Source organism: Myxocyprinus asiaticus, chromosome 12 (assembly GCF_019703515.2).
Source record: "Myxocyprinus asiaticus isolate MX2 ecotype Aquarium Trade chromosome 12, UBuf_Myxa_2, whole genome shotgun sequence".
In the NCBI taxonomy this organism is placed as follows: domain Eukaryota; kingdom Metazoa; phylum Chordata; class Actinopteri; order Cypriniformes; family Catostomidae; genus Myxocyprinus; species Myxocyprinus asiaticus.
The window spans coordinates 4299355-4315735 of NC_059355.1; the positions used below are offsets into that span (position 1 = coordinate 4299355).

Here is a 16381-nt window from a genome sequence, read left to right on the forward strand (position 1 = left end):
GCAAACATTTTAATAGGCAAAGTTTGTTTCCAGAGACTGTATAACAGGCTCAAGTTGCATTTTAATTTTAAGTGAGTGACACTGAACACGAGGCAAAAGCACGCAGGGAAAACAATTATTTATTATATTGAATAATCTGTTGCACTTCATCATTATCATACACAGCATCATTACGTTAATGGAAGGCGATTTGCCAAAAGCATCTGCATTCAGAGGACAGAACTCCCAGGAGAACAAAGAGACTTTGCGAGAAAAGACACAGACACTAACACACAATTTACATCTTCACCAAAGATAACACCCTGCAGAGTAAATGCCTTTTATTATTCTGAAATGATTGGCTTTAGTAGATTATGTTAAATTCATGTTACTGCAAATATGCGATCGGGGTAAGTACATACTAAGACCCAGCATTTGATGGAGTATGAGGCACATCAACTAAGATCTTAGCTTTCTGATTTACCATTTGAATTTAGTTAAGCGTTATAGACTGTAAAGGCTAAAAGAAAGTACAGTTTTGTCCCAAGTAGTTTGGGACAATGTAATATTGATCGACCCGTCCAAGTAGTATCAGTCATGACACCTGTTTAATGCTAATATTATTCTAGTTAAGTGTAATAGGATACTACAGAACTAAACAAAACTACTATTTTGGTAATGGTATGTTGGTCAGCCTTATCCAAATATTATTAGTTGTTTACCTCTGTCTAGAGATAATATTACAATAATTAAGTGTATACAAATCTATAGAAACTAAGCAAAACTACTATTTAGAATAGATAAGCTGCGGTAGTAATCATTTTGAATAGTTGGCCTGTTAGTTGTTTACCTCTGGTTAAATATCAAAACTGACGAGTTTGTGATTGTGGGATCCGTTTATATGGTCGGCCAGCCTGGTCTCATGAAATTTACGTGAACATTGCAACATTTGCAAAACGTTCTTCATTCCACATTTGGCTGCATTTTCAAAATGAAATGTCCAGTGGGGGGCACCAAAACCAAGCAAAATGAGGTTGTAATCAGACAAGGTTTTTAAGGTGAATTTTAGATGGAGGTTTTAATGAGTAAAACGTACCTCCCTGACATAAAACTGTACCCTGAAGGACCAGGTATACTTTGTTTTTGCGTGTTCCTGATAGCCTTGCTCCTGGCCGACCGTGTTGCCTTTGTGAGTATATTTTTCTGACCGTGAATGAATTGGAACTTGTTCGACGCATGCCCACTACAGCTGCTTTGTGGCACTCTTTTAGTACAATCAATGGCCAGCGTATGCGCAGACAACGCGCACAGCCGAGGACTGCGTGCGCAAGTCAAGAAAATCTAGGCGGTGCTGATGATGCAATTTGCATCACACATACGGTGTGCGGAGCGATCCGCAACTGAAGTATACTTTGGCCTTATACCTAACCAATAGTGTCCGGAGAGATAAATGAGAGTTTAACAAAACAGACATCCTTACCCTTAACCAACACCTAACCCTAACCAATAGTGTTTTAAAATGCAAATTTGAAATGAAAAAAAAAAAGAAAATAAGTTTACTGAAGCAACCATTTTATTCCGTTTCCCTTCTATGCCACTTTCGCTTTCATGCGTCTTTGAGTGGATTCGAACTGTGGTTGTTGAGCTCAAAGTCCAACTCTTTATCAGGTGATATACCAAGCAATAATTAGGATTTTAAGTTCTAATAACTTAAAGGATCAAGTACAGAACTGAGGTTGTGGGGAATACCCATAAGCCCTTGTGTTTGAATAATTGAAGCATGTTTGTTTGGCCAAAAGGAGCTTACGGGGGCATTTAATTAGTTGTAATTAAGAATTAATTTAGATTTTAGCTCTTTTTAGGATTATTGATGTTGTTTGCCAGTAATTATTTGTTTTGTGTTAAGTCATCATTAGGGTGATTAGCGTTCCCTTTGCTAAAGTTTCTGTTCAGTCCAGTAATTATTCCATTCAATGTATATGTGCATAGCTGAAGTGCAGCTTTATCTGCACTTCTTTGGGGAATCAAGTTTAATGAGTGACCTCAGTCATTATTTTCTTTTGAGCCAATTAAATGAAGTGAATATAATTTCTGCGCTGCCAAACGGAATAACCAAAATAATGATTTCAAAACAGTTTTCTGTATACACCTGGACTTGTAAAACCAAAATAAAACAGTGACTCATGTGCAGTGGGATTTTTAGGAGACAGACAAAGGGAACTATAACAATGTCCTCTTCCTGAGCGATATTTCTCTCGCCCATTTTGTGTCTAGCTTTGGACTTTCGGCAGGTTTGTTCATGGCTCTAGAGGCGTGTTTGACATCACCTCATTTCATCTGATGCTCCACTGCTCTCTTGCAGCCTTTAAAATATGGTGAACACCTGCAGCTCTGTCTGTTTTCCCTTTGACAGTATGTACTTGCGCTGCATGTGCTGAATCATTTTTTGCTTCTCTCAGTTTCAAAGGCACATCAAGAAGTCAGAGGGGCAGAAAACTCCTAAAGTGGAGCTTCACATCTCTATATATGGTGTGAAGATACTGGACCTTAAAACAAAGGTACACTGTAAAAAGTAGTAACCTGCAATTGTTAACTTAAGGATCTATTTCTACTTGATCTAATCATTAAAAATAACTTCTTTTTTTGTCTAACCTAATTTAGTCAATTATGGGTTGATCAAGTCAGATTAAATAAAATTTTTGAATTGAATAAAACCAGTTACATTAGGACCACATGAAGCACATTTTTTAGGTTGCCTGACAAAACATTTTGTACAGTGTAGGTTGTTTTTTTTTTTTTAGATATATAATATTCTCATGATCAGTCAAAGGAAGTTGTCTCTGGATAAGGTTAACCCTTTTAGTTGATGTGATTTCATGCACAATGACTCGAAAAGCCACACTAATTTATGCAGCCCATGAACTACCCCACTACCATTCTCACACCTGGTTTGACAGAACAATGAAATGCAATTAAGCAGAAAATTAAACGTGCTACCTTATCTTTCTGTAAGCTGTAAGCACAACTGACAGAAAGATTTAGTTCCAGTTGTAAACTAATTTAACTAATTCAGCAACTGAAGTAACCACTTTGCACTTGATTAATGCAATTAGATGTGTTTGTTCAAAACAAAACAGTTCTGTCAAAGGTTCTGCCAGGATCTGAATAGAAAGCCAGTGTTTGTGAACTGTAGGTGTTAAGACTGCCATAGACACAAAAAATTACCAATGAGAGAGACACCTCTTTAATATCTTAACTTTGTCTCCTTGAAAGCAGTGAGATTTAAATGGAGATCAAAAGGAGTCTGCTACTTCTCAGAAAATACCATAGGAATCTCCCTAGTAGTTTCCCATGTCCGAGTCACACATTTTGTTCAGATTTGCAAAGACACCAAAGTCGGCAATCAAAAGTCAGAGATTTCTATATGAAGTCAACATTTTTTCATCAAATTTTTCCAAGACCAAGAGGAGAAACATCTGAAAAAAAAAAAAGTTTAAATGTAACATGCATGAGAACTCCATTAAAGGTGCTGGAAGCGATTTTATCTTTCTGAAGCTTTCACGTGACTGAGCCGTTGAATTAGCCACACCCCCTCATTCCAAAACCCCACCCTCCAAAGATAATTTTGAGACCAAAACCGAGCAAAAGAGCAGCACTGTTTGTTCCTGTGGCTGTCAAATTCAACAGTGGCACAATAGCGCCCTCAACTCTCAAAGACTCAATGATCCGCTTCAAATACAACACCATGAAAACGAGCAAAATGATTGACCGGTGAAATGTGTCAATGACCGCGGTTCGTGGACACATTTTTGTTTGCTGTTTACAAAGTCTACAGCTGTCACAGAGACCGGTGAGATATCTCAGGACACCTATTTTCATTAAAATATTTAAGGGAGTAGGAAAATTTTTTTGCATACTTTTCCATGAAAAAAATCGCTTACAGCACATTTAAGTCTCCTGAGCTATAAAAGAGCAACCTTTAAGCAATAACATTTTCCCTGGGCTGTTTTCTATTTGTTTGTCTGGTTTTGCATGCAAGAGATCCTTGCTTGACTTAAAGGGATAGTTCACCCAAAAATTTAAATTCTCTTATCATTTACTCACCCTCATGCCATGCCAGATGTGTGTGACTTTCTTTCACAAACAAAGATTTTTAGAAAAATATCTCAGCTCTGTAGGTCCATACAAAGCAAGTGATTGGTGATCAGACCTTTGTAGCTCCAAAAATCACATAAAGGAAACAAAAGTAATCCATATGACTCCAGTGTTTAAATCCATATCTTCAGAAGCTATATAATAGGTGTGGGTAAGAAACAGATCAATATTTAAGTCCTTTTTTCCCCTAAATCTCCACTTTAACTTTCACTCAGATTTGAAAGTGAAACTAAACAGGCACCACATGTGACTTTCAGATGTAAAAGTGAAAGTGGAGATTTAGAGTTAAAAAAAGGACTAAATTTGTCAAATAAAAAAATAAAAAACATTTTAAACACACATCTGGGATGGCATGAGGATGAGCAAAGGATAAGAGAATTTAATTTTTTGGGCAAACTATCAATTTAAATAGGTCAGTCATACCAGTGAACTGTTCATCTCAGTTCTACTCTCCTTATTCCTGTTCTAGGAGATGCAGCACAACTGCCAACTTCACAGAATGTCCTTCTGTGCAGATGACAAAACAGATAAAAGAATCTTCACTTTTATCTGTACAGAACCGGAGACAAAAAAACACCTGTGTTACGTGTTCAACAGCGAAAAATGTGTACGTTGTAAAAATATTTAAGCATAACTACAGTAATATTTGACTAATGTTTCAAAGAAACAAATGCAATGTGTGCAAATATCGTGCAGGCAGAGGAGATCACTCTTGCTATTGGACAAGCCTTTGATCTCGCCTACAAGAAGTTCCTGGAATCTGGTGGAAAAGACGTAGAAACGAGAAAACATATTGGAAACCTTCAGAAACGAGTAAGAAATACTCCTGACATGTTGCAAACTTGAGTCATCTCATCATTTTAAACAAGGACTGACCAACAGTTGTCCCAGAGAATAATTTAAGAAACAATGCAAGGGTGTAACTCAAAAGCAGTGACATCATATATGAAAGTTTGCAATGTCGCCCTCTCTTCTACATGGGTGATTCTCAAGAACCTGTCGAGAGGGAGCCTGGGTAGCTCAGCGAGTACTGACACGGACTACCACCCCTGGAATCGCGAGATCGAATCCAGGCTGTGTTGAGTGACTCCAGCCAGGTCTCCTAAGCAACCAGATTGGCCTGGTTGCTAGGGAGGGTAGAGTCACATGGGATAACCTCCTTGTGGTCGCGATTAGTGGTTCTCGCTCTCAATGGGGCGCGTGGTAATTTGTGTGTGGATCGTGGAGAGTAGCATGAGCCTCCAATGCTGGGAGTCTCCACAGTGTCATGCACAACGAGCCACGTGATAAAATGCACAGATTGACGGTCTCAGAAGCGGAGGCAACTGAGACTTGTCTTCTGCCACCTGGATTGAGGTGAGTAACCGCTCCACCACAAGGACCTACTAAGTAGTGGGAATTGGGCATTCCAAATTGGGAGAAAGGGGGATAAAAAAAAAAAGAAACCTGTCAAGAAAATGTACTGGTCATATTTAACCCAGTGTTAATCTGTTCACTGACAAAGGATTTTTCAATTTTGTCAATGATAACTAAACCATTTTAACTACAACATACTGATGATGAAAATATGATTGATGAATATGAAAAGATTATACTGCAAAGATGATGACACATTTACAGAAACATCTGTTTTTAGAAAAAGAAATATCTAGAAAGAATGAATTCATATCAAAACATTATCGAGTGTAATGGGCATTTCTCTGCGTGAGCTGCGTGACCAGAAAGAGCTGAACACCGGCAAAATGAACTGCTTTGCAAATGGGTTAATTACCTCATTCAAATGCATCCTATTTATACATAAGATTTATCACTATATCCACAACATACAGTATATGTAAAATTACAACTTACATTGCACAGACAATGAAGCAAATGAACAGGTGAAGTTGCGTTGTGAATATAATGTTTCTGTAAAAACAAGCTACATAATGTTATAAAATATGGAAAAATAGTTACAGTCTCAAAGCAAGAAAAATACAGTAACTTGAAAAATAGCTAATACTTCAGTAAATTACTATGTAAGCTAAGATTTCAGGAGTTCAGGACCTTTTTCACATTGTATTTGGTATCTTTACATGTATGATACATGTTTAAATTATTAAATGTTTATAAGTTTTCCTAAATGTTTGAATATTTGATATTTGAAGTTTGGTCTGTTAAAATTTGACACATATTTTAGTAATTTTGCACATTATCATCAGCTAAAATTATATGCCATTTTAGTGAGAGTAAAACTGACTAAAAATAATAAAATATGACATGACGAAAAATTTGCTAAAATCAAAGGACATTTTCATCAAAAAACAAAAACTAGGACTTATATATATATATATATATATATATGACCCCATTTTTATTACCATAACACATAAGGACATTTTACTTTAATATTTCCATTGTTTTGAATGGTAATTCTCATTAGCATAACAGTCGTTTTTTTAAATGTATTTTTAGTGTAATGAGAATGTCATAATGACATTTGGGTATTAGGATATTGGTCTTGGTGGACTAGATCTGCTACGCTGTTGCTGGTGCAGAGCAAGTACGGAGACTTGACACTGCTAGAAAATACACAGACATACTGAGTTAAGCATGTGGACATGCTGCTGCTGCACAGTTAGGCAAAATTTAAGACCTGCTGCATCCAGCAAGAATGAACATGCTACTGCACAAATAGACATTACAAGCAATCCCCATGTGGCAGATCTAGACAGGTGGTGCTGGGATGGAGGTGCGTTTCAGAGAAAAAAAAACTCTGGTAAAACCGGCTTGTCTGCAATCTGAGTAATTTAAATGTTACACAAACAGAGACATGCAAGTTGACCAGAATTTCATTGGTGGTGTCTCTTATGGCAGGACTTGTGACTAATGTAATTGTTTTCACTTGAACGTAATTATGATTATGCAATGTGCTTATGTTATTTAAAGATTCAGGATTTAGAGATGGAGAACTCTAAACTGAAGAAGAAACTGATAGAGCTGGAGGATCAGCTGGTGGATTCTCGCTGCTCACCAGTATGTTCAGTAGGAAATGAAACATGTTTATCATTCCAGTAGAATGTTGCTCTTTCCTGGTAATCTAACTGACTCTGAATTGGTCTCTTACAGTTTGTTTTTCTTTTCTATCTTCCCTGTCACTCTCTTCCTCGTCCCTATCTATCTCTCTCTCCGTCCACTTCTGTTCTCCTCGCTCTCTGTCACCCCGCCCAACCCCTCAGCCTCCTTTCTCAGCTCCTGCATGCATTTTGCAGAAACCATCTGTCCTGTCCTGGTGTGGTGATGATATCACATCACTGTCCAGTCTAGAGATCTCCTCTGTCACTTTAACACCCGTCAGCTCACCTGATTCCAGCCAATCAGCAAACTTGCTCACTCCACCTCCTGCTAAGCCCACCCTCTCACAGCCCACAAGTGGCTCCAACATACCACGACCTCGTGTAAATGTCTTGTGCTCTTTTATTCAGATAAACACACAAAATGACACCGTGTACACTGCATGTGATTCAATTACACTGTTCAGTCTGAACCTTTTCTGAATCTAAATCTGAATTTTTCATACTTAAAGGAATAGTGCACTAAAAATTATTATTTTTTTTTTTCCATAATTTACTCACCCTCATGTCGTTCAAAATCTGCATGACTTTCTCAACACAAAAGGAAAAATTTTAATAAATATCCTGGTCTGTATATTTAATATAAATGTAATTGATAGTGACTCACTTTAAAGCTTTTAAATGCACTCAAACATATCATAAAAGTATTCCATGCGACTCATGCATCATAGTACAAGTTTTCTAAATGCATACGATAGGTTTTCATGAGAAACAACCCAAGATGTAAGTAATCTTTCAGTGGAAATCTTAACATCCATTGTGCTTTCATGTGTTAGCGTGAGCCCCTGTGAACAAGCTTCTTTTTTCAGCTTTTCTAAGCTTTAAATTGAGTCCCAATCAATTGCAATTGTTTTGAATAGATCAGTGAATCCCGCACACCCCAGGGGGTACACAAAAAGAACTGGATGTTGCTATGTTGAACCTATAAAACAAAATGTATGACTTAATGATAGGGTTAATAATAGGGATGGGTAAAAATATCAATTTTCCAATTAATCACAATCTTCATTTGATCCCGACATTGATTTTTTCAAATCCCAAGATTGATCTTTGACTCTATGCGAAGTCAAGCAATGAGATCATTTCACTACGTGTTTAGAGTAAAAGTGTGGTTTGACTCGTTCCGTGTAATGTGTGCCCAAAGACGAAATCTATGCAATTAATTTGTAATTGAATAATGTCTCTTATAAACCCTTTCTGTTCGTTACTCTGTTCTTTACAAAAACAACAAAAAAAGAGCATTTAATTCTAATCACACATAGCACGAATTCTGTAAAGAAGCCATTCGACTGGGCCTGGGTAGCTCAGCGAGTACTGACACTGACTACCACCCCTGGAGTTGCAAGTTCGAATCCAGGGCATGCTGAGTGACTCCAGCCAGGTCTCCTTAACAACCAAATTGGCCCGGTTGCTAGGGAGGGTAGAGTCATATGGGGTAACCTCCTCGCGGTCGTGATTAGCGGTTCTCGCTCTCAATGGGGCGCATGGTAAGTTGTGCGTGGATCGCAGAGAGTAGCATGAGCCTCCACATGCTGTGAGTCTCTGCGGTGTCATGCACAACGAGCCACGTGATAAGATGTGGCTTATCTTATAAGCAGGGTAACTGGGGTAATCTAACGGTTAGCGGGGTAACCGCGCCACCACAAGGACCTACTAAGTTGTGGGAATTGGGCATTCCAAATTGGGGAGAAAAGGGGATATATAATATTTTTTTTTGTTTTTTTTTGTTTTTAAAGCCATTTGACTCCATGAATAAATATGCGCTCAAGCAACACATTTCTGTGAGATGCTTACTGAACTGCTACTATTCTTAAGATGGTACCATTTTAGTTCTTGTTCTACAGAACATATCAATGTAAATGCTTGTAAATAGTACAAATTATGTATGTGAACAATAAACGTGTGTGTGTGTGTGTATGTATGTATGTGTGTGTGTGTGTGTATATATATATATACAGTATATATTATACAGTATATGCAATATACACAATTTTTAGACATATTTTTTGATGGAATACAAGGAATTTGTACATTTCTAAAAATGTAAAATATGAACAAAATTAGGAAAAACTATTATTTTTTTTATTTTTTGTAGAATTAATAAACAAATTTATCTCAAATCGATACTTTGTGAGGAACTATGTATTTCTTTGGTGAGTAACCATGTAATAGGCATGATCTGTTCTGCGTTGGATTTCTGATCATGTATTTATTATGCAATAAAAACGGCTGACCATATAATTAATATCAAACAAACTCAAGCGAATTGAACATTAGAATTGCATTCGTTACTCGCCTGCATTCCTGTCATGTCCAATATACACCGATCAGTCACAACATTAAAACCACCTGCCTAATATTGAGTAGGTCCCATATGCTGCCAAAACAGCACCAACCTGCATCTCAGAATAGCATTCTGAGATTATATTATAATCATCACAATTATACAATCACCACAATTGTACAGAGTGGTTATCTGAGTTACCGTAGACTTCGTCAGTTTGAACCAGTCTGGCCATTCTCTGTTGACCTCTCTCATCAACTAGACATTTCCGTCCACAGAACTGTTGCTAACTGGATGTTTTTTGTTTTTTGTTTTTAGTACCATTCTGAGTAAATTCTAGAGACTGTTGTGCGTGAAAATCCCAGGAGATCAGCAGTTATAGAAACTCTCAAACCAGCCCATCTGGCACCAACAATCATGCCGCAGTCCAAATCACTGAGATCATATTTTTTCCCCATTCTGATGGTTGATGTGAACATTAACTGAAGCTCCTGAACCGTATCTGCTTGATTTTATGCACTGCTGCCACATGATTGGCTGATTAGATAATCGCATGGATGGTTGTTGGTGCAAGACGCAATAACCCCTCTGTACAATTTTGATAGGTGTAGTTGGCACTGCTACATCTTTCATACATGTTTCTTTGCCAAGCCTGAATCATGATTCTCAAAAGAGTCCATGGAGAAAACTTGCCAAAAAATATGATAATTCCACATTGACGCTTGTTTGAATAAGTCACTTGTTTCTAAGCTTGGGATACTTCAGAAGGCTTTGCAGGGATGCAGTTTGTCCACAACTTGGAACAAGACGTCTGTGTCCGTTATGCCACATCTTAATCTTTTTGTTGGTTTAAAGCAAACTACAGTAAAAAAAAATAGTGCAACTTCCAGTGTTGGCATCCATCATCAGCTCTCTCTTTCTAAATTCACCCCGATGATTACGTATGTTGTGGAGGTGGGGCTATTTAAATTACTCCTATCATCTACGTCACAAGGGTGGGAGGCGATTTTAAAATGAGTTGTTTTTCCTGGGTGGAAACAATAAATGCTCTTTTTGGGCTGGAGAGGATTGTTTTTTTTTTTCATTCTAAAACTAACAGTATGTTTTTATAGTACAATGAGCTCTTATATGTCAAAATATCAAGAAAAATTACCCCTTTAATGATAAAATTAAATGATATTTTGTCTTTGGTACACATCTTTGATTTTGTGTTGATGAAGGGGTACTTGAGCCTTACTGATGGTGCTCTTGGGGTACTTAACACAAAAATGGTTGGGAAACAATGGAATAGATGGACTAGAATATTTATAAAAAGTTTCCCTTTTGTGTTTCATGTGAAAAAGAAAGTCAAACTGGTTTGAATGAATGGTAGCTTAGAGGCCAAAATATGATGAAAAAGACAATCAGTGCACTATAGATGTACAGTAGTCCATATACAACTCATACACGATATTCCAAAAATCTTCTGAAATTAGCTTTTTGTGAGAAACAGACCAGAAAGTTATTCAGTGAAAATCTTGTTTTCCACCAGAGCTCTCAAAACTCATTTACATTTGTGTACATTCAAATATGACGCTTCAAGATGTGTCAGTGATCCCAAACACTGGTGGTTTTCACATGTCTTAACCAATCACGACACAGCAAGTTTGAATATGTGGAAGTGCGAATGACATTTGAGAGCTACAACAGAGAGCTAGATTATTAGCAAAAAGCATGTTGAGAACAGGTTGAGAACAACATGAGAGCAAGTAAATGATGACAGTTTTCATTTTTGGGTGAACGATTCCTTTAGCTTCTTCCATATTAAAAAATAGTAAAAGTACTACTCTTAGTTTGCAAGGATTGTAAGGATTCAAGGAGTCTGATATTGGTCACAGCTGAGCTGGTTCTCACCACTTAAAGAGTGATTTGTGTGCTGTCCATGTTATCAGGCTGGAAGCATACAAGCTACAGTGCTCTCTACTGATATATTTGATATGGTTCCATTCACCCCTGCGTCTCCAATAACAAGAAGAGTGAATTGTAACGGGATCTCATCTCCATACTACCCACTGCCTCCAAAAGACAGAGGTGGGGAGCCCTTTATCTCTGCTGTCTCGCTCAGAAAAAATGTTTTCCATTTTCATGCACCTTAAGGCAAAATCCATAATTGCTAATGTTATCATAGAAATATGCTTCTCTATAAAAGGGTCCATTTGAGTTGAAAACAAATGGAGCCAAATTGAGAATGGAGCATATATGTTGTATGAAGGCATTTGTTGCTATGCAGTTGTGGATTTTATCCTTAAATCCATTTTACAGATAGATAATGTATAATTTTGTCTGGAGAGAGTGTAGATTCATTTAAAACTTTGCAAGCCGTGATCCATGAAATATCCCAATTGTGCCCTTGAGCAATGACTGCCTTGTAATAACTGACTGTGGGGAGATTCAAGTGCCAAATGACAAATTAGTAATTAGTTTGTCTGGCTGTGCTGCAGATATAGACCTGTTTGGAGCAGAACCATTCGATCCGTTTATCTGTGGACCTGCTGTCTTCACCCCAGACATCCAGTCCAAGTTGGATGAGATACAAGTAAGCACACTTGGTCTTTTGAAGTTTTTTACTTTTTGATTGGTTAAAGGTGCAGTGAGCATTTTTTTTATACATTGAATTTAAATTGTCCCTACTACCTAACATATATCACTGAAAAAGCTGTCCTGAGAAATAAAACTTGTCCCATCCCAACTCTAGTAAAAAAACAAAAAAAGTTTTTGCAGTGTGTTAGCCAATCAGAAGAGTTTAAGTGGCTTACTGCCAATGGCGTGAGTTTGGGGCAGGGCTACCTGTTTTGACGCACATTGTCAAATGAAGGGAGTGTTTGTGAAATGTTAGGAAACAATGTGCATTTTACCGATTGCCTTTTGTGTCGCTAGTTGTGCAGAAACTTTAAAGGAGCCAGTTTTCTTTTCTTTTCAAAGTAAGGTTAATTTATGTATAAGTAGTTGTTATGACATACTATACTTAATATCTAAACATATTTAAAAAGCATTTACCAATTATTTTATAATTAATATATCTGCAGCGTATATAACTAATTAGAAAATGCAAAAAAAAAAAACAAACAAAAAAAACTTAACGGGTTAGTTCACCCAAAAATGAAAATACTCTCATCGTTTACTCACCCTCATGATATCCCAGGTGTGTGTGACTTTCTTTCTTCACCAGAACACATTTGAAGAAAAATAGAAAAATATCTCAGCTCAGTAGGTCCTTAAAATGCAAGTGTATGGGTATTTCTCTTTTGAAGCTTCAGAAATCACAGACAGTCAGCATAAACGTCATCGAGACGATCACTTTTGGTGTGAAAAAGATCAGTATTTAATTACTTTTTAACTATAATCCAATGCTTCGGGTAAGCTTCATGAGAGGGTGGAGTCCAAGCGGTCTCTCGTGTGATGTATTCACGTTGCCATGGATACCGAGGTAATCTCACGTTGTCCACTCGGTTGAGACATCCAGGATAAGCACACAAATGCACCATTGTGAGTAAACAAACAGATAATAACCGATATAAACCAAATACTACTGTACAGTGTTCCTCCTCCTCACTTGTAGCGCTGCTCATCTGGCTGTGACGCACGTGCGTCAGTTCTCACGCGTTTCAAGTGCCAATGCGATTACGCCACATGCACATACTGCTGCCGACCAGAAACATGATTTAGAGTTTTAAAAAAGTACTTAAATATTGATCTTTTTCACACCAAAAGTGATCGTGTCGCTTTAGCAGACATTAATTTATCCACTGGAGTTGTATGGATGACGTTTGTGCTGACTGTCTGTGATTTCTGAAGCTTCAAAAGAGAAATCACCATTCACTTGCATTTTAAGGACCTACTGAGCTGAGATATTTTTCTATTTTTCTTCAAATGTGTTCTGGTGAAGAAAGAAAGTCATACACACCTGGGATATCATGAGGGTGAGTAAATGATGAGAGTATTTTCATTTTTGGGTGAACTATCCCTTTAACCTTGTTCAACCTTAGTGAAGACTCATTGATGGTCATTGTCCAGATATGGTTCTTTCACAAAATATATGGACCAAATCACGGGATTCAGATGCACTCTTTGTATTACAACCTTTCTGCTGCACTACTTGTGTATAAATCCTAAAGTTTAATTTTGTCTCTGATGCAATGTGCAATTTGTATATCCCTAAATTTAAATGGTACAAGCAAGGAAAAGGTTGTAAATAATCTTGAGCATGTTGCTCACACACTTTGAAGTAGGATTACTTACTGAAGTAGGATGTGGGAAAATAAATACTGTGTATCATAAACAGTAGAGGCAGCCAACGTGATTGGCAGACAATATTAATAGATCAAAGGAATCAACATTTGGCTGGCAGGATTCGTCTTGGCACATCACAGGCCGTTTTCCAATTTGAATAATTCACAGAATTAAAGAAGTTTTCATTTCCGATAAAAACCCTACCTTTTACAAGAGTATTATACCCTGCAAGTGTTACTTATACTTTTGTGTCTGTAATCCTTGTAATTCTGAATAATTCAATTATCTTGATCTCTGCTTTCACCCTTTTCCCCACCCCCAAACTCTCAGCGGCAGAGATGGTTTGTAAAAGTTAATTTGCGATTCACCTCACAATGTATCCTGTCGAGGAATTTGATGTGCTTTTGCAAGATATAAGATTTAAGCATGACTTTGCACTTTAATTTCCTGCACCTCATGTCAAAATGTAGCCCATTCCAATTGTCATGCTTACACAGTATTTTGCATGTATTCTGTCTCATTGACTGTCTCCGTGTACAGTATTTGAAAGTCACTCTTTATCATTGTTTCATTCATCATATTTGTTGATAAATCTGTTTTTTACCCCCTTAAAAGTGAAAAAAATGTCATTGTTCTATACGCATGAAATATGAAGCATGAAATATATGTGTGCAATACAAATGTTCAGAAGTTCAGCCAAGTTTGTCATTGGTGTATTATAGCAGGTGTATACTGAATCTGTGAAATAGTTTAGAATTTTCACAAACAAGTCATTAACAAATATTTTATAATTCTTAACAGATCAGCAGCATATTCACTATTTAAATGTGAATATGTATATCAAATACATGAATCCAACTTTCTTCTTTTTTTCAAAATGTTTATCCCCTTTTCTTCCCAATTTGGAATGCCCAATTCCCACTACTTAGTAGGTCCTCGTGGTGGCGCGGTTACTCACCTCAATCCGGGTGGCGGAGGACAAGTCTCAGTTGCCTCCGCTTCTGAGACCATCAATCTGCGCATCTTATCATGTGGCTCGTTGTGCATGACGCCGCGGAGACTCACAGCATGTGGAGGCTCATGCTACTCTCCGCAATCCACGCACAACTTACCACATGCCCCATTGAGTGTGAGAACCACTAATCGTGACCACGAGGATATTACCCCATGTGACTCCAATTTGGTTGCTTAGGAGACCTGGCTGGAGTCACTCAGCACGCCCTGGATTCGAACTCGCGACTCCAGGGGTGGTAGTCAGCATCAATACTCGCTGAGCTACCCAGGCCCCTGAATCCAAGTTTCATGACATTTCAGCTATTGAAATTACAACTTGAATGTAAATTGACTAGTGAAAGTTATTTTGTTACCTTCACCTGGAGTAAAACCATTTAACTTACTGAATTCCCATTACCAGAGGCCCTGTTGCTTCTTTTATGCAGCGCACAGTTTATTTCACATTTCTTAGATTTTACCTGTTTGCTGTTTTGGCAGGAGGGGTTCCAAATGGGACTAACTCTAAAGGGGACAGTTTTTTCTCTGGATCAGGTGGACAGCCGATGCTGATTTTGGGAAGACATTTTTGTACAGTATATACTGACATTGTTGATCTCAACTCTTAATCGAATTATCAAAATTGCTAATCACATTTTGAATTGAGGTTGAAAGAAAAATAAGAGGAGCCTCAGAAAGGTCTGTAAAGGTGATTTCTATTTTTATATATTATAAAGTAAACATTTAAGATTGTACATATGTTTGATGATTCTTGTTTTAATGTCTTAAATCTTGTATCAGAAATTGTTAAAAGAGACAAGACACAAAAATCTATTTTAGCTCTTTCTAGAAGTTCTCTGGAATTTTGACCAAATTTAAGTACGTTTTGATTCATTCACCAAAAAACGTTGTGGTTATGGTCTTTTGATCGTCATTTTTAAGCCATTTTATACCACGTAATGAACTAAAAACTAAATAGGGAAGATGAGGTCATTGCTGTTCCAGTGTAGGTTCCTCATGTTGTAATGGTGCAATCTTTAATTTTGTGTTAAATTGAAAGGCAACCTTATAGGCTACTGTCCCAGCTATTTTACAGGACTATAGACGTTCTGAGCCAATTAAAAACAGGTGTTAGATAATCTATCTACCTTTTGGGTCTTTTATATATTCAGCCCTTGAAGTTAGAAAGAGTTCTCAATTTTCCTTTGCAGATGTTCAGAAAGATGATCTTACCCTTCATTGCTGGCTCTTTTAATATTTATGTTAACTGCTTATTTGCACTTTGATGATGAATAAAAAACTGACAGCACACTCTATTAACTTTGTGCTCTTTTGTCAACAACAACAAAACTGTTACTTGAACAGTTAGTAATGTGAACATTGTCTTGTTCATATAAAAGGAAATTCAAATGTTTAATCTGCCATTCATGACAAGCAAATGTTCTTTCCCTACCTAAGAGTAAAAACAGGACTTTGCTTTGTGTTGTTTATTTTGGGCTAATGAGCCTTTTAATGAGACATTGATAGTGGTTTCTGTGAGAATTCCCATTAAACATAAATTAATCATCTGTCAAACAGTGTTTCAAGTGGC

General features: G+C 37.3%; 1 protein-coding gene across 4 annotated transcripts in view; it reads left to right on the top strand.

The window, feature by feature from the left end:
• The window catches only part of LOC127449160 (PTB domain-containing engulfment adapter protein 1-like), a 95430-nt gene extending 79326 nt beyond the window's left edge, over window positions 1-16104 (top strand). For 3 of the 4 annotated variants that reach the window (XM_051712394.1, XM_051712396.1, XM_051712395.1), the window contains 8 exons: window positions 2439-2537; window positions 4604-4741; window positions 4831-4947; window positions 7063-7149; window positions 7353-7571; window positions 11463-11601; window positions 12012-12106; window positions 15292-16104. In XM_051712394.1, the coding sequence (XP_051568354.1) occupies window positions 2439-2537; window positions 4604-4741; window positions 4831-4947; window positions 7063-7149; window positions 7353-7571; window positions 11463-11601; window positions 12012-12106; window positions 15292-15363 (966 nt within the window). In that variant the 3' untranslated portion in view covers window positions 15364-16104. The remainder of the gene's footprint in view (window positions 1-2438; window positions 2538-4603; window positions 4742-4830; window positions 4948-7062; window positions 7150-7352; window positions 7572-11462; window positions 11602-12011; window positions 12107-15291) is intronic. The other variant, XM_051712397.1, reaches the window with a different exon arrangement.
• The last annotated feature ends 277 nt before the right edge of the window (window positions 16105-16381 follow it).